The sequence below is a fragment of the Limulus polyphemus genome, unplaced genomic scaffold, assembly GCF_000517525.1.
Source record: "Limulus polyphemus unplaced genomic scaffold, Limulus_polyphemus-2.1.2 Scaffold36, whole genome shotgun sequence".
Classification (NCBI taxonomy): Eukaryota; Metazoa; Arthropoda; class Merostomata; order Xiphosura; family Limulidae; genus Limulus; species Limulus polyphemus.
The window spans coordinates 1,329,026-1,347,417 of record NW_013665646.1 but is presented as its reverse complement, the minus strand read 5'-3'; the positions used below and the strand labels follow the sequence as shown (position 1 = coordinate 1,347,417).

Sequence of the window (18,392 nt, the reverse complement as noted above, 5' to 3'; positions counted from 1 at the left end):
CTAATGTTGGTTACTATTGAGTGTCATTCTCTTACTTGCTGTGGTTTGTTGGTGTGTATTGACAAAGTCATAAAATCTAATCAAACACACCTTAGGAGTGAAAAAAAGGTGTGGCCAAAAAAGGTTAGAAGGTATCATCCATATATTCAATGACAGTGATGAGTTCTATAGTCCATGTGCTGTAAGTTGATATAAGAGCACATTTTTATTATTATTTAAAAGAAAAAATAAGTGGCCACAATAACTGAATAAGAAGTATTTGAGTTAAATGCAAATATATGAACTTGGAAGAAAATAAGCAATGACATAGTAAGTAAAAAATATCAAAAAAAAAGATAAAACCAGAGCATCTCACCCACAACTGGTTTCATTTGTTTTTGTATTTTTTTTTCTACATACTCATCAGTATTAAAATTAAATGGATCTAGAAGAGGAGACAACAAATCAGAAACTTGTGACCGTCACAAAATAACTGATCCTGGATAATCAAATCCAGTAAAAGAAAAAAACAACTGAAATAAAAGAGAAACTTAAAATTGACTTTCAGTTGAACAAAAAAGGCACTGATTAAAATAAATATTACTTGGTAAACACAAAATGCCTATTTGATCAAGCAGACTTGCTTTCCATACAGAGATAAAATATATTTGAAACATATATCTGTTGTACAGTCAATATCTTTATACAATAGAGCAACACTAGTAGTGTAACTCTTCATGTTCTTGGTATTGTTGTACAATATCTTTATACAATAAAGCAACACTAGTAATGGAACTGTTCATATTCTTGGTATTGTTATACAATATCTTTATACAATAGAGCAACACTAGTAATGGAACTGTTCATGTTCTTGTATTGTTGTACAGTATCGTTATACAATAAAGCAACACTAGTAATGAAACTGTTCATATTCTTGGTATTGTTGTACAATATCTTTATACAATAGAGCAACACTAGTAATGGAAGTGTTCATATTCTTGTATTGTTGTACAATATCTTTATACAATAAAGCAACACTAGTAATGGAACTGTTCATATTCTTGGTATTGTTGTACAATATCTTTATAAAATAAAGCAACACTAGTAATGGAAGTGTTCATATTCTTGTATTGTTGTACAATATCTTTATACAATAAAGCAACACTAGTAATGGAACTGTTCATATTCTTGGTATTGTTGTACAATATCTTTATACAATAAAGCAACACTAGTAATGGAACTGTTCATGTTCTTGGTATTGTTGTACGATATCTTTTTAACAAGAAGTATGGACTCATAAAACCACAGACAATCTTACATATCATTGATCACTTATAACTTAATCATTTTAAAAAGAAACAACCTTAAGTCCCTTTGAAAATAAATGAAACACTTACGACATTTTTCGCATGTTATCCATGTTGTAATGTGTAACTCTCTTCCAAGTAAAACAACAGGAATATTTTGTATTTTTTCAGAGATCCATTCAGCACAAGAAAAGATGTTATTCTTCTCCTAAAGGAGAACAAAATGTATTCTTTATCACAGATAACCAATTCAGAAAAAGTTTCATTAATTATCACTAGCACAGTCATAAACAACACCGTACCAATTACCAGTTAGAGAATATTATATCATATAGTACCAAATGATATACTTGCTATTAGAGCAAGATGAGCACTTAACTGATATTTACCTTATAATCTAAGTAGTTTCTAGATACCAGGAAGTTGTAAAAATAAATTCAGGCTCCCAATTTTTAATGCATTTTTAATCTTAAAACTGGTATCCAAACTTGTTCCATCTTTAGTTTATTTAAGTTTCAGTTAGATTACATTTCATATAGTCCTACTTTTTCAACAAATCTAATTTTTATGTACACATTCTACAATAAAAAATTATTTAAGCTCCAAAAACTGTTTATTTTCCAAATGTTCCAGCTGATGCCTTCTTCAGGGTAAAGTATTTCACATAAGAAAAAACTAGTTCAATGTTTTTCTTAATCACTTTATTTTTACTTGTTGAACGAGTTCTTTACTCCAGTATTCACTAGGTACATTGCGTACGTTTTATTCTTATAAGATTGATTTTGATAGTTTGTTTTCTAGATTAAATCAAAATTAAAACTTTACAAAGCAATGAAATTATTGCTTTCACTTTGAAATTTCAATGTAAATTGGTTTAAAAATTTTTCTGGCACAAAAGAAAAAAGTATTTATTTGAAAAGAATTATACTTCTTACAATTAAAGTGAGCCCAAGATCCTCATTGCAATAACAGTAATATGCTCACTATGAAAATTCACAATCCAAATATCATTTTATCAATTAAAAAACTTCACTCGAATATTTAAATGTGGCTTTTGGAAAGAAAAAATTTTTTTCAGGGAATTGTTTGTAGAACATGCTCCAATGTGTTGTTGTTTCAGGAAGACTAGGACATCAGATTGCAGCCAGCTGCAGAGAAAAGAATATTTATAAATTTGCTAAGATCACATTATAGCAGGCACTTGTAATGTACAGAATTCTACCATATATATCTACATAAACCCACTGACTTTATCCTACCAAAGTGCCTATTTTATTGTTATCTTTCCACGAATGAATAACACCATAGTATAGTGACAGGGATTTTTAATTGTAGATTGGTTACTTTGTATCTTTTGACAAGAAAGAACAAAACATTGGTGCTGTCTCAAGGACTAAAAGCTAAGTTTCCTCAGTTTTTGTTGGTGTTACTTAGTTCTGACTGTGTTTATTTCAAAGGTTTTCTTTCAGTAATATTACCTATCTTTTTATATTATACATTTTAAATGTGTATTTTTGGTTTGCATTACATTGTATAATTTACATAACTAAAAGACAATTCAACTTAGTATATTTTAAGCTACACTATTACATAAGACATTCTTTTTAACATAATATAAAGTTTTGGGACAACATAGGACCTATTGGACCATCTCGGCTGTTCCATCCTCTAAACTAAATTAAAATAATTTTAAAAAAATCCTGAAGCCAGCCCTTATCATTCATATATTTATCACGTTTTTTTTAAACTCACTGAAATTTACTGCCTCTACAACATCTGAAGGCAACCCATTCCAAAGGCCAAACATCCTGTTAGAAAAATGAAACTGTCTTAGCTGAAGATGACTCCTACCGTGTCAAAATTTATATATTTGTGTCCCCTAATCCTACTATTCTCACTGTTAAATATGAAAAAAGCTGATGCATCAACACTGTCAATTCTCTTTACAATCTTAAACACCCCAATAAGATCCTCCTAATTTGAGAGATTTCAGCCTCTGCTCATATGACAACCCCTCCATCCCAGGCACCATTCAAGTAACCCTTTCCAACAATTCAATGTCTTTCCTAAGGTAAGGAGCCCAAGATTGAATACAATATTCCAAATGTGGCCTAACAAGTGACCTGTACAAGATGTATTTTTAGTTTTTCTTGATTTTAATCCCTCTCCAGAGAATTTTTTAAATATTATTCCCAAATTTGCCAAATGGTAAGGACTGAAAGTTTTAACTATACTATGTTCACCTGCTCAGCACACTACATACAATCATTTTGTGATCCCAGAATGTCATTTACAGTGCAAGCATTTATGACTATTGTACCTACTTTTTAGTTATTTTAATGTTGTGGAGAATAGTGTGTGAGTTTTTCTCCAGTGTGGTGTAGTACTTTCAGTTTTTAAAAAGTGACTTACTACAAAGTGCTAGTGGGGTTAACCCTTTAACTCAGTTGGGAGAGCACTCTCCTAGCATATTTCAGGTCTCAGGCTAAAATCTGAGGTAAGATCATATATATTATAGAAAAAATAAACTATAACATTCGCACCCAACATGGGGCTGTTGCACAGCCCTGAAATTAGGCCAAAGGATTGGCCTTGTTTGCGAGTAGGGAAGAATGTAGTAGTTTCAGCTGTTAAAAAGTGACTAGTAAGCACTAGTGGGTTAAACCTTTAGCTCATTTGGTAGAGCACTCACCTGGTGTGCAACAGATCTCGGTTTTGAATCCAAGCCGAGAAAATGATAAATCTGAAATTTCCATAAAAACTTAACCTAGATTACTACAACGTGTATCATTTGGAAACATACAGATCATTCACTTGGATTAACAAAACAAAATAAAAAGTGAAAGATGATTTTATAGTTAGAAAGGAAGAAGAAAATTAGTAACAAGCAGTTAGGCAAGTTCAAATAGTTTCATGTTGAGTACCATATGACCCAAAATTCTCCACAATTTAATATCAATGGTGTTAGTGGTGGTAATGCAAGTCTAAAAAAGTTACAAAACAACCTTGTAAGTTTCCCTTCAAATCATCTACATAAAGGTTAAGGTAAGTTTTTATGTTAAAACTCTAAGAAAATTTTTTTGATTAAGAGCCTTGGTAGTGTTCTTATCAAGTTGTTGCATGTACAATGAAAACTAGGCTTCAATTTTTTTTATATGCTAGCCACAGGTTAATTTGTGTTAAAAACAAATCTAATATTTATGTAATTTAGGTCATTCAGGAAAACCAAGTTTGGATGAAACTTTAAAACTAAAAGGTTTTATCCTTACATGCATAAAAAAAACATTTGCCTTTTCTGACAAAAATTTCTGCTGTTTAAAAGGAAATTATGCAAAAAAACAAATTATGTTTTTTCTTCGTAAAATTACATACACATGTGTCTCAAAAAGCTTAAGATATACTTGACCCAGAGAGGTAACAATTGTCAACAGTAAATGTGTTTAATCTAAGTTTATTAAGTAAATACAGAATCTGGCTGACAATTCATTAACAAACTTAAAAAGTTAGCCATACTCATATATACACACACACACAAACAAAATAAACCTTTCTTCACGGTTTACATGATCAATTAATCAGTCTAATTTTACAAATGTTCAGAGTGTCCAACAACCATTATCAGTAGACATGAGAATTTTACTGACAACTGACAAGCACAATTTTCTGCAAAAGAAATCCACCATTGATTGGGTGGCTTCATTTTGTACACTGGATCATATAAGTATCCCCACATGAAATAAAATGGAATAAGTGCCTTCAGTTATTTTACTCAGGGAGAGAGAGAGTGGGGGAAGGGGGTCACTGAGGTTCACCCTCTATATTGAACATGAATTGCTGGCATAAGCCAGTAACCCAAGTGGCCAATCTTACACTGGATATAAATCATGACATTAACAGGTACATGCATATTCTTAAGATAACAGCACAAGAGAGCGTACATCTAAGATTTGAAAACAAAACAAAAAAACAGGCAAGGTTCCAGTTACAAGAGTTTAAGAGGAAAATCAGTGATTTCCTGGAAAGTAAAGGCTGGGTTTAAATTTTCACTTTTTAAAAGGGTAGGTGTGAAAAAGACACATTGAAAGAGCCAACTGGCCTCTTGTTTTTCATAGGTTAACATATATTTCAATCTGTATAGAAATACGCCGTAAACATATATTTCGACATATGGATAGAAAAAAATTCAGGGAAAGAGTTCCATACGGCACCCCCACCCAAAAATTGTAGAATTGCCTGGATAAAAAAAAAGATTCTGAAAAGGGTTTATAAAAGACAACTACCAACTACACATACCAGGGCAAAGACATTTGACAAGCATTTGTGTGAATGCATGTGGAGAACATTATATTCTGATAAAAGTAGCCTTTTTGATGCCTTTATACAAGACATTTGTAAAGTTTATCCCCAAGAAGATTGTACATCTAATTAATGAAGTAAGTGGTATAATAATGTATTAAAATTATCAGATCATACTATTAATATGATTTATTAATACATAAATATGACTTTGATGAATTTTTTAGAAATTGAGTGGGGGTGCCATATGGAACTCTTACCGAATTCAGTACTACTAATACTATAAATATAATGTAATACTAATGGGTCTATTTGTAAATTGTAATACATTAATATTATACAGTAATAAACCAAAGATACTTGCACATCAGCTATGATCAATATCTGTAACACTCAATTTAGTCCATTATTTTAATTATACTACTTAAAAGTTAATATTAAAGTAATCTTGATCAAATCGATATACACCAGCTATATTTCTTATCCTATGGTTTTGAGCCTCAACTTACACACGACGGTGGCTGTAACGTAATAGTAATCTTAGTAGTAGTATTACTATTAGCAGTATTCAAAGTCACGTCGCGTGGAGTTTTAACTTTAACTTTGCTTTTATTTTATTGTATCAAAATAATAATAAAAACAAGCAATGAAATCAAAAGAACGAAAATTAGTTATAAAATGTATAAATTACTACTGACAATTTTATTACGTTATTGTTTTAAGGATGTGAATAAACATGCCAATGGCTTTAATTTCAAACATAATATTTGATTTAAAAAAATACTTCGAAAATATCAATAAAAGTGTTTACATACCGCCCTCTAGCCGACCAGATTTAGACATGATACAAGTAACTATGGGATAGCTATATGATTTTGTCATATTTCACAGTGTAAAAGATTAATTTTGCTTGGAGATGGCTTGAATGGGTAATGAAAAAAAACTTTAATATAAGTTTAACATAACAGCAAATGTATAACGTTTCGACATGGTTTTGTCATCATCAGGTACAACTAGTTTACATGCAATAACTGCCCAATATACTACATCGGAGAAACAGGAAGAAAATTGGAGACCAGATTCACAGAACACAATAAAAAAACCGTTCCGTGTTTTCCACCATTGCAACTAATTAGAAATTATTATATAAAATTAAAAATAGAAAAGCACGCATCTTTTGCAAGGTAAAGATATGTTTGTTTCAGAATTTTTGCGCGAAAATACACAAAGAGCTATTTGCGCATAACATTCCTTAATTTTTAATTCATGGACTATAGAAAAGGCAGTTAATCAACAGCCTCCGTCGCTAACTCTTGTTTTATCAAATAATGGAGTTTGCCTATCATTTATATAATGCATTCACAACCTCGAAGTGTGGAGTGTCTTTTTACAATAACGGCCATGAACCCTGAATCCATGGAGTGCAGGAAAGCTGCAGTTAAAATTTATTTTCATTATTTGCTTGTCTTCTATACGATGGTTTGTTTGTTGAAGTTTGTGCAAAGCTAGTTGAGGACTAACTGCGTTAGCCGTCCCTAATTTAGAAGTGATATTCGGGACGGCAGCTAGTCAACACTACCCATCGCCAATTCTTTGGCTACTCTTACACTAAAGAAAAGTGGAATTGATCGTAACATTATAACGCTCTCATGGCTGAAAGTATGAGCATGTTCAGTAACACGATTCGAAACTGCGACCCACAGATTGCGAGTCAAAAGCTCTAACCAGCGGCTATGCCAGACCTGTATGATGGACAAATATTATAATCCATTAACTATCTATATAGTATGGTATTACACTTTGTCTTGGTAAGAAAATCATGTTATAAACGTTGAAAAGAAGACGATATATGAGTTGAAAATTGTATATTCAAAAATTGAGATGTAAATAAAGTTCGTGGTGATATGTTCCATCTATTATAACACCTCCCCTTTCTCCGTACACACACACACTCACATAACCAATCAGAACTTAATCAATATACAGAATAAATTATACAGCTAAATATATGACGAAACCAAAAGTAAAAGTATAAACAGCATGAAATATCTTTTAAACTGAACCTTTTTGTGTTTTATAATTTGTACTTTATTACATGTAACATGACGCAAGTGTAAATCCGATATTTATTCATAAGATTTCCATAAACTTTTTACATGAAAACAAACTATAAAACACGTACTACACAGGACGAAAAGTCATTCAAATTTAAATTGCATCCATGGTCATCGCCTCATCAGACATCCTTTATCTATAGCCCAGTTTCTTAAGCAATGAATCTTATTTGTCCAAATAATTATCTTGGATTTCGGGTAAAAGACAAGCTCAAGGATGTTTGTTTTCCAAGACTGTTAAACAAGAAGCATTGGGGACGTGGAGCCAAGGGACCATTGCCTCCCGCCCTAATTGTTTAAATAGTGTATCCCACTCGTTTCTACTTATACTACGCAGAAATTCAAGTGGACGGAATCTTTTTGTTTTGTATATTCATTCACTCTTGGAACCTCCTTCACGAAGTAGCTCCTTCCAAGATTGTACCCTAGATCTGCCAGTGAAGAAAAAAATCTATGATGACCAAAATGCATTGTAAGGCAGTAATCAAATCTTTTCACCTGGGAAGGGGACTTGCAAATTCTTAGGGGAGAGAGTTTGAATGCTTTTCTGTTCATCAATATATTCCACTCGAATAAATTTTGTTACAAAAACAAAATGAAACACAGAAAGAAATTGATTACCAGATAAACATGTTCTTCTGATAAGAAAGGGAAACAATCTTAATTACATAGACAATTCTCCTAAATGCCACCCACAATTATGGTACTGATGCATTGATTCAAGTTTCAAAATGGAACAATACCCATACTTCTACAGCAATGTTTAAGAACTTCAGAAGAGGGATGCTTTAATCATTGGGGCCATTTCTTATTAAACTGCATAACCACTTAGAGACATCCATGGAAGAAGGAGGCATAATCCAGATTCTCTCTCTCTTTGAAATAGGAGACGCTCCAGAAGTAGCAGTTATAAAATTCGAGTAAAACTCGTAAGTAGCTATTAATATCCAAAATTAATATTACAATCAAATGAAGGAAATTATAGTAAAGATGGACTATTCACAAAATTAACAAAAATGCAGTACTGAACAAAGGTCTTAAGCTGAAGAAATTTAGACATTAAAATTGATCACTGACGTAGTGTCAAACTTATTATTAGCTCAGTCTTTAAAATTAACCATTTGACTCAAAGGCATCCCCTAGTTTGACGTGGTTCCTATCATATACAGGGGTTTCTATTCTGTTCATGGTTTTCAGCACCCTTTCTACATAGATTGTTTCAGCGTCAATGACGTGATTTACTATACAATAAGGTTGCATAGCAATTCAATAGTAAACCAGTTTCGAATCTTAATAACCACACTTTATACAGTCGACTATACAAATTCACGACAGAAAAAAATTTAATCGTATATTAGTTTTTTATGTTTTGGATTAAAACAGGTTATATAGTTTACTTTACAAGTGGATCACAAGATGAAACTAACATTGCAGCAGTCTTCGATTAAAGCATGTAATTCATTTACTATGTTACTGAATTACATAGTAAAACCAAGAATACAGCAGCCTTTGTTTTAAAAACATTATACAGTTTATAGCTTATCTCCTGATATGTCATAGCTCAAATAGCTACTAATTTTATCTGTTTATAACAAATTTAGAATATATAATCTAGATGTCAAAAGGTTGAAAACATTTCATTCAGATAAAGGTTGCATATAGCAGCGACTACAGGCTTGTATCCCTTTGTCCGTGTCCACTCCCTGGAGGGGGGCAATTCCTCCTCAAACAGAGACACAGGTACTTGTACAAATTGGCATTAGTTAGGGGTTCTCTCCTTTGTTTTGAATAATATGTGATGTATGCAGTTTGGGGGTTATGGTATACCACACTTGGACCCATTGTGTAATTTGAAAGAGTGGTGTAGAATAATTATTTTTGTATTTGTCTGGCGTGAATCTATTTGACAACTTTTTTTTTTATCAGACTCAGCAAGCATTAACAGTGGAAAATTGTAAGCCATAAAGCAGACAACAATACATCCAAGTAACATACTTGTGAATAAAAATTTTGATTGTTTATTCACTTGTGTTTATTTTTTCCTTTGCCACCACTATTCTATTTCTTCTTTGTGTAACATTTCTAAAACTTGTGTTTTATCTATTGAATATCGGTTTACTAGAAGATCATAGACTAGTTCAATTAATAAGAAATGTTTTTTCGTCCATATCCATGAGATGGGCCTTGTTGTGTGAAAGGAGGGGAAACTGTGGTAGTTTGAACTGTTAAAAACTGCCTTATTAAGAGGTACCACCGGGTTAACCCTTTAGCTCAGTTAGTAAAAACACTCATTTTAGTGTGAGTTCAAAACCCATTCACTAGAAACCAAGAAAGTTGATTACTACGAATAAATTCAATAGACAATCATTAATTAAAACATGCAATAATTATACCATAAAATGGATTCATTCATAAAGTATTCTACGAATAAAGCTGTAAGAAAAGAACTAACCACACACTCACTCGCAGGCCCTCTCAGAGAGGCCCGGGCTACTTCTAGCTTTTGAGGCCCCTGGCCATAATAATAAGAAATGGCGACACGTGAAAACAATAACAAAAATCATTAGCTCGAAAAAAAAAAAAGAGTGAAATATAATCTGAAGAAAGGCGCATTAAAACAACAAATCACGAAACTTAACAAATGCCAAAAATTAACAAGTGTCTAAATTTGAGGCCTCCATTGAGCTTGGAGTACAAGCCAAATAGCCTTGCTCACTCGAAGTTAACTGGTCACACAGTACAAACAAGAATGAGAAAACATGTATAGTCTATATTTAAGTAAATTTGAAGTCTGCTGTTTCCATTCCTACCTGGGAATGACAATAATCATCGTATGTAATTTAACCTCCATTCTCCAGTTTGAGAACAACTCCACTTAAAGATAGAAACTCTTATGATTATAAAGATCAACACGGGATCAAATAAAGACATGAATAGTTGTTGTTGTTTTGAAGTTAAGCACAAAGTTACACAATAAACTATCTGTGCTCTGCCCACCACGGGTATCGAAACCCAGTTTCTAGCGTTGTAAGTCCGCAGACATACCGTTGTGTCACTGGGGGCAACATGAACAGAGTGAGGGAAAATCATGACATCAATCTTGTATGTTTAAAAAACACGTAGGTTCAAGAAGTCTTGATAGAAAGGAATAAAAATCCTATAATCCGAGTGCTTTCGAAAGGTGGACCTTTCTTCTTCAGTTTGCCCCTGAAAAAGAAAGGACCACCTTTTGAAAGCGCTCTGGTTATAGGGTTTTTATTAATTTCTACCGGTCTTGTATGATTTAACTTGTCATGACTGGAAACAGTTTCTTTAAAAATTCGTTTCTTTCTAGCTTGAAATGATTATAAGTGTCCCAATTTTTGCTTGTATGTATATCACATTGTTATGTATACATCTATACATGTCTTAATACAATTTGGGAAAATGGATGTCTATCTTTCGGGGCTGCACTTAGCTGAGCCTATTTTTTTCCCACGATTACCTCTAAGCAGTTCTATCCAGGATACGGTCATTCGATTGGTTGAAACTTATATCCCGGAAGGAGCAAATATTGTTTGCAAGGGCGTTTTGTAAACAACTTTTCCATTATGAATTCGATGGTTCTTAGTTTTAGAATATGGTTTGACATGTTATCGAATTTCGACATGTTCTACTAGAATAATATAATTTGGGAAAACGAATGACTCTCCGTCTATTGGGTATGGATACAAAGAAGAGAAGGAATACGCAAAAAACAGCAACAAACAATTATATTTATAAGTGTGAAACCTATGAGCGACACTTATGGATACATGTTAATTTTAAAATCATAATTTTTACATAATACTGTATCATCAAAATAATTTTTTAAAAGCCAATTTTCAGAATTTAGATCATGTGAATTTATAACAATAAAATGTTACATTTCATTTGAATTTCAAATAACTTTTGTGTAATTTCCTAAAATTATATTTATAAATTCAATGTTTATAATTATACTTGCCACATGACGTTAGTGTTAGGCCTATTACATTCTTAACCCTTTGACTGCGGCAACTTTAAACGCGCGTGAAATATTTGCGAGCCGTACACCGTATACAACACACTCGCATTCAAATACAAGGGGCGGGCTGTACCCTATACGACTTATCAGCAATCAATGGGTTAAACATTACATTCTTTATCTAGTTCCTTAGGGATTTTCTAAAACTTAAAGAGTGTATAATACCGTTCCCAACACACTATATTCGCCATATCCATTGCATATTTTTAAAATAATATTTCTATTTTCACCTTTTAATCCAACACTGTATGTCAACAATATTTGTGTGAACTTGAATTTATAACAATGCTTTCTTAAACAGCATGTTCAAAATCAAAAGTCAGTCACTCAAACTCGAAGAAGGCTTGCTAACAAACATAAAACAATGTTCCTATGTGCTAAACATATATGGATTTATTTTATTGCTATTATTACTACATTAGGAGTTTCTAAAGATATCCACGGTATATGTTCTTTTATAGTGGATCATTTAAAATAAATGACTGATAAAAAGCACAACCATAAGAACAAACTTGCAATTATTTTATTTGGACAACTAAATTTTACAGACGATTTTTAAAGCTCAAAAACGCAACACCCTTACATTGAGAATAGATAACACTGAAGGAAAAAAAGACAACGTATCCATGTCATGTACTCTATACATAATGCTCTGAAATGACTTTTAAAAACCATGATCACACAATTTCTGAAGTCACAAGTTACACAATTATGCAATGGTACATTAGAACAAATGCTAACACACAACACTCACAAAAGAAATAAAAAAGTAATAAAACCTAGAAAAAGCCCATAATAACCACAAAAGAAAAGTAGGCTAACATTAGTATATGTAATAATTTTCTATCAGCCACTGAGTAATATAAATAAAGGATGGAAATAGGTTTTATGTAATATCACAGTCAATTCTTTGAAAGATTTCAATAATCCTATAAATACACACACATTTATGTATATAAATAAAAACAAAATATGCTCCTACCTCTTATGAATACGTTAGCCTAAACGATTAATGTTAACATGTTTTGTTTGTTTATTAGTGATTATAAAAGAAAATGCATTACCACCAAAAGAATTAATAATTTTACCAACAAAAAAATTGTGGAACACAAAATGAATTTTAATGAGTTGTTCAACACAACTGTTTTCATAACATCACGAATAAGTAACTATTATTTATATATTTCATGTGTTGATTGAGAAATATCTTGTAAGAGATTATTTTGAAATGGAAAAATACATCAAATTTTACTGGCAACAAAGAAATATGAGCTTGCATCAAAACTATATTTAGTTTTAACATAAAATCAGTTTTATTTTCACACATTTTGTATTTTTAATATCTCTTCCCTACAAATGAAAGTAGTGTAAGACAAGTATTTCAAGTTTGAAGTTCACCATAAAGGTTGTGAAAAAATATGTTATTTTACTTGTTCCAGTAATTTGACTAAACCTATGTTCATACAATTATATATAAAAGTAACTGCTGTAAAACAATATGAAAACACAATTTTATCTTTCAGACAAAAGTTAATATTACTTTTAAATATTTTCACAAGTGGGTCTTGAACTTTTTCACTGCCATGTTTATAGATATAGAACTTTCCCAGTGATACGTTTATCTTTAGATAACAACAGAGTAAAAATAGACATTTTAATACTTTTCTGAAACTGATAAATTTTAGGAAGTTTGATGGAGAATACCCTATTATTCACATTAGTATAAAAATTTCAAACTCGTATGGCAGTGTTCTACAAGAAGACAATATATATGTTCATGGCAGTAGGGTTACCACCTCTACAGCTCTAAAATAAAGAACGCTTTTGTTAGTGTTTGATGACTTTCATCAAGTTGGCACTGAAGGAAACAACGATTAAAAACAAAACCACTGATGCACACTAGGCAATATAAGGAATAAATCACATTTCATTCTTAACTGAAAGGGAACGTTGCATTTTATTACTGAATGAAGAATGGTTTCATATTATACATAATAGGTGGGAATTCTAGATGGCAGTGAAAGAGTTAAGAAGGTTATACGTACACTAAAATAATTTTACTCATTGTATAAATGTCTCATTCTTCCCCACTAGGAAACATTAACCGTTCTATTTCACCTCTAGATTCTTATCTAGATATTTTTATATTTTGTAGAAATGTGAATAAAAAAACTCCAGTTTGACAATCTGCACAAAGTTATACAATATTTCAAGCAATCGACATGAAACAAAGTATAAAAGTAAATAAAAAATGTATAATAGTGTGGTATTGAGTGACATGCACATACACACTTAAAAGTATAAGAAAAACAAAGCCAAATTTTTATTTAAAAATAAACATTAGCTAATACTAAGGCCAGTCAGGGTCAGGCAACACAAAACATTCCAGCTGTGCAATAATTTTCCAGACATATACAACAGTGATAAGTAATATACTCCAGTTGCACTGAATGTAACTAGCACTGTCTTAAGGTTATGGTTCTAGATAGATGGAGAAAAACGGGATCCTTTTTCTTCGAGAAATGTAATGCTACAACACAATAGTTTTACTGATGTAGTCAACTAGTTCTATTTATACACTTGGTTTCCATAGAAATAACCATAATATCCCTTATTAGAATACTGATGAATGGTTGTTCCAGTTAGTAACTTATATGGCTCTCTATATCTAATTATCAATTACTTAGTAATCTGTTTATCATTACTATTAGATACTGATTAGCAGTTGAAACAAGATATAAAATAATCAGTACCTAGCAGTATTAATATTATTAAAAAGTAATTAGTAATTAGACTTTGATGATCATATAAGCTACTAATCAAAACAACTGATATTCAATACTTCTTAGAAAACCTTTCAGAGTGATTACACTGTATAGTTACTTGGGGCATATCTTACGAATATGTTAGCATCACATTCCTACTTATCTTTCTGCAATATTCTTTGGGTTCGATAGATTCTTTGAAAGAATACATAACCTTTTTTCTTTTTCAACTAACATAATCAATACTGAATAAAATACTCAAAACTAAATTACTGTGGAACTTGAAATAAACAACTATTGATGGAGAGCTGCACAGTTTGAAGTTTTGGCAACAAATTTCTGTACAACAGCAGTTTGATAAGAATTATAACCCCTTTCTACTTGATAGTTGGTACAGCTCACCCCTAAATTACATGCTAGTATAAAGACATGGATCCCTCCCAAATGTTACGAACAAATCCTTTTATTTTGTGATTTTAACACAATCTTGTATGAACAAGATAATGCTATCTATTCTTAATGTCAGATTATCAAGTTCAAAAACCACTAAATTTGGGAAACTGACCAAGATGTGTATCTTTGTATATCTATAAACACAGACACACACATCTAATGTATTTTAGTAAGAGAGATATCTGAAGATTTATGACTCACATGACAGTAGAGAAACAACATCTATCAGATTTGACCTCTATTCACAAGCCTCAAATATTTGAAGAAAAACAAAATCAAGAACATAAATGGTTTAAAATCTTCAATTATGAATAGCTAGTTGCTCTTAATGAAGTATAAGGAAAAAAAAAACAAATTAACAGTCGAGGGTGATGTAAAAACTTATCTCCCGAAGTTGAAATTCCAGCCTCCTCGTGAACAGTATAATAATATTTGCAAGACTAGATTAAAATTGTCTACTGTTAAACAAATAAAATATGGACTTTTCTCTATAAAGTCCACAAAAAAATAGTAAGAAACTCAACCAATATACCTGGACATTATACTGATAAAGAGCTCATACAGTTAGATGAATGGTCATAATCATTGAATGTTCTAGTTAAGTTGTGCTAGATACAAAAAAATTACCATTTTTTTCAGCATAATAACTTTTAATATTTTTATATATATTTTCTCTAACATCACTATTTTATGCTTTATTATACTGTTCATATAGGTGTGTGACCATCATGGGGGCTGGTTTTATTTTTATGTCACCATCCCCACCTTCAGTGGTCTAGTTGTTGTAAACTGCATTAATTTTTATAATTCTGCTTCACTACAGTAATTATATTTCCTTAACTGGTTGTACACTTGTAGTTTTAAATGTGAGACACAGTAGGTAAGAGTGTTCGTATCCGTTCTTAATTTTTCAATTAATTGTTATATCTTTCCAAATATCAGGCTCGTGAATAGAGGTTAAATTTGATATATGATCTACTTATACAACAGTGTGGGTTCTACTTCTACTACAGATCTCTCTGTTACTATGGCACATTTGACAATGTAGTTTGTATCCTAATTGTATTTGATTTTTATGTTTGACACTTTCTTTCTTTTGGTTCTGTTGTTTGAATAGTTGTTTTAAAATATCAAAGGTTAAAAATAAAAAAGATTCCATTCTTATGCCCAATTTCTCTTACATATAAAATTAATATAATTGTGATTGAAAAGCAAAAACTAAATTAATAGAGAGTTTGTAAGGCACAAGATATATTACTAAACATAAATGCACTTTTTAACTAATCTAAAAAATTTTTTTCACAATTATCTGTATTTTTTATATACGTTTTAAGTACAAGTAAGAGAAACTAGCAACAGTAAACTTTCAACAACAATAAAAATAAACCTTTTTTTTATCATCCTTCACTACTGCTAACAAATCTAACACTTGCAGGTATCTGAAACATCAAGACTGATCAACCTTATTTGGGATCAAACAGAAAGGCCTAAGACCTGGTAGGCTAGTATCTAGTCAGCACTGGTTGTGAAAACTCAGTTGAAATAATCACAATTCCATACAATTACCCACTATGATCAACAGTAATGTTTTATTAAGAACACACTCATTCCACTTACTGTTATAAAATATCGTACAAATGTATGAAATCTAATATATTCCTTTTTTAAAGCAGCAACTTCTGACAAGCTGCTACTATCATGAATATATTCAACAGTCTATTAAAGTACAGTATCTTCAGAAAATTTACAATTAATGTATTTCCTATACACACACACACACATATATATATATATATACACCATCTTCATAAAAGAATTTGTAATTCCAAAGCCACATCTATCCTTTAAATTTTTTTATAATTCTATACTATGTACAGTGCAGCCTTCTTTCGTTTCTCCGAATACAATTTCTGAAGTAAGAACAGTACAGAAAAATTATTTGCAATAGGAAAAATGACTGGTTATAAAGGTTCTGTATCATGTAAAAGTGGTTGCATTCCATCTGTTCGCTTATGAACTACATCATTAAGAAATGGACCTTCGGAGCTCACACTGGAGTTTGTAGCTGCAGAAAGAGAAGAATGTCGATGATGTGAGGGACAGCGAATACTGTTGCCAAGTGGGTGAGACTCAGGAATGAAGGCAGCAACCAGTAGGGCTAACATTACCAGGAAAGCTCCAAACACAAACGGTGGCCCAGGAACCAGCTGTTAATAAAGAAGTGAAAAGTCACTGTAGTGGATCTTTATGATTATAGAAGTATTATTATTCAAAACACACACAAAAATCCTTTCATTAAAGTTAGGTTTTAAGAAGTAAAAGCTTTACTTAGATAGACATGCAAGCCTAAAATTCATAAAAAAAAAACAGTTAAAAATTTTGACCAACAATTTGTGACTGATAAATAAACTTTTGTTCCAACAAATACTTTCCAGTCTTTCCTTTATAAAATTTATTTATTGGAGCCAAACAATAACTTAAATATTAAAAACTATGTACCTAAAAATGATGTGTAATGATAGACCCAGGGGTGTGCTGGGGCTTGTTCAGTCCGGTTCACCCAAACCAGTTGTTAAATTTTCTAATAAATATTTAGCAGTCAATAGAAATTTATCTTGAAATGGTGCAAAAAAAAAAAACTTATTTTCCTTACTATTAACTATTACATGTTTCACAAATTAGTACAAGTTTATATTGATGTATCACAGAATTTTGACCTTAAACAGAACCAGTTGTTAAAAAATTTGCCAGCACACTCCTGACTAGACCCCTAACAGAACCTTTATATCCTACCAATATATTATTGTAACCCATTCTGTCTCAGTAAAAAAAAATGTAATCAAGTATGTTACTTATTCACACAAGTCTTGTGCAGTCACATCTCTCTTCTGACTTCAATTGAATAATAAATTAAAAATTTTTTCTTGTAATTCACAAATAAATACAAAAAATACACAAAATAAATAGTGCTTAAACCAACCTCTCAATCGTGTTTATTTAGTTAACAAAAAAAACTGAATCAAAATCATGTAAAATGAAGTTGAGTAAACATTATGAAACTTTTTTTACAACTGTTATGAAATCTTATCTCTTAATCTGAATTACATTTTATATAGAAAAGATTATGATGTTCAGAAGTAATAAAATTATTTTATAGTTTTTGCAAAAGAACTAAGACTTCTATAGCAACATCACATAATCGTAAGTTTTCTGTCTGACAATAACATATGCCAAGAAGTAAAACTGTCAATGTTTGCTTGTTTCTTACTGTTTTTATACTCATTTTCAGCTTTCTGAAGCTCATCAATTTGTGGTAAGAATCAACAATATATGTGTGTACGTAAATATTAGTGTTAGCGTCAGTATTGTTACGTAAAACTGAATTTCGAGAAACTCTCCATACGCCTATAAATATAATCAATGTGACATGGCC

The 18,392-nt window shown here is 31.3% G+C and overlaps 2 protein-coding genes across 13 annotated transcripts in view; both read right to left on the bottom strand.

Annotated features, from left to right (window-relative positions):
- LOC106461028 (dnaJ homolog subfamily C member 5-like) overlaps nt 1-6,186 on the bottom strand; it is a 23,323-nt gene extending 17,137 nt beyond the window's left edge. For 3 of the 6 annotated variants that reach the window (XM_022388098.1, XM_022388080.1, XM_022388103.1), the window contains exons 1-2: nt 5,947-6,044; nt 1,377-1,494 (exon numbers count right to left, since the gene is read on the bottom strand). In XM_022388098.1, coding sequence (XP_022243806.1) covers nt 1,377-1,399 — 23 coding nt within the window. In that variant the 5' untranslated portion in view covers nt 1,400-1,494; nt 5,947-6,044. The other 3 variants (XM_013920811.2, XM_022388095.1, XM_022388091.1) reach the window with 3 other exon arrangements.
- Nucleotides 1-18,392, bottom strand: part of LOC106461019 (hippocampus abundant transcript 1 protein-like) — a 43,698-nt gene that overhangs the window by 1,415 nt on the left and 23,891 nt on the right. For 6 of the 7 annotated variants that reach the window (XM_022388055.1, XM_022388052.1, XM_022388073.1 and 3 more), the window contains one exon: nt 12,249-17,166. In XM_022388055.1, the coding sequence (XP_022243763.1) occupies nt 16,921-17,166 (246 nt within the window). In that variant the 3' untranslated portion in view covers nt 12,249-16,920. Of the gene's footprint in view, nt 1-12,248; nt 17,167-18,392 lie in introns of those variants that run through there. The other variant, XR_002610943.1, reaches the window with a different exon arrangement.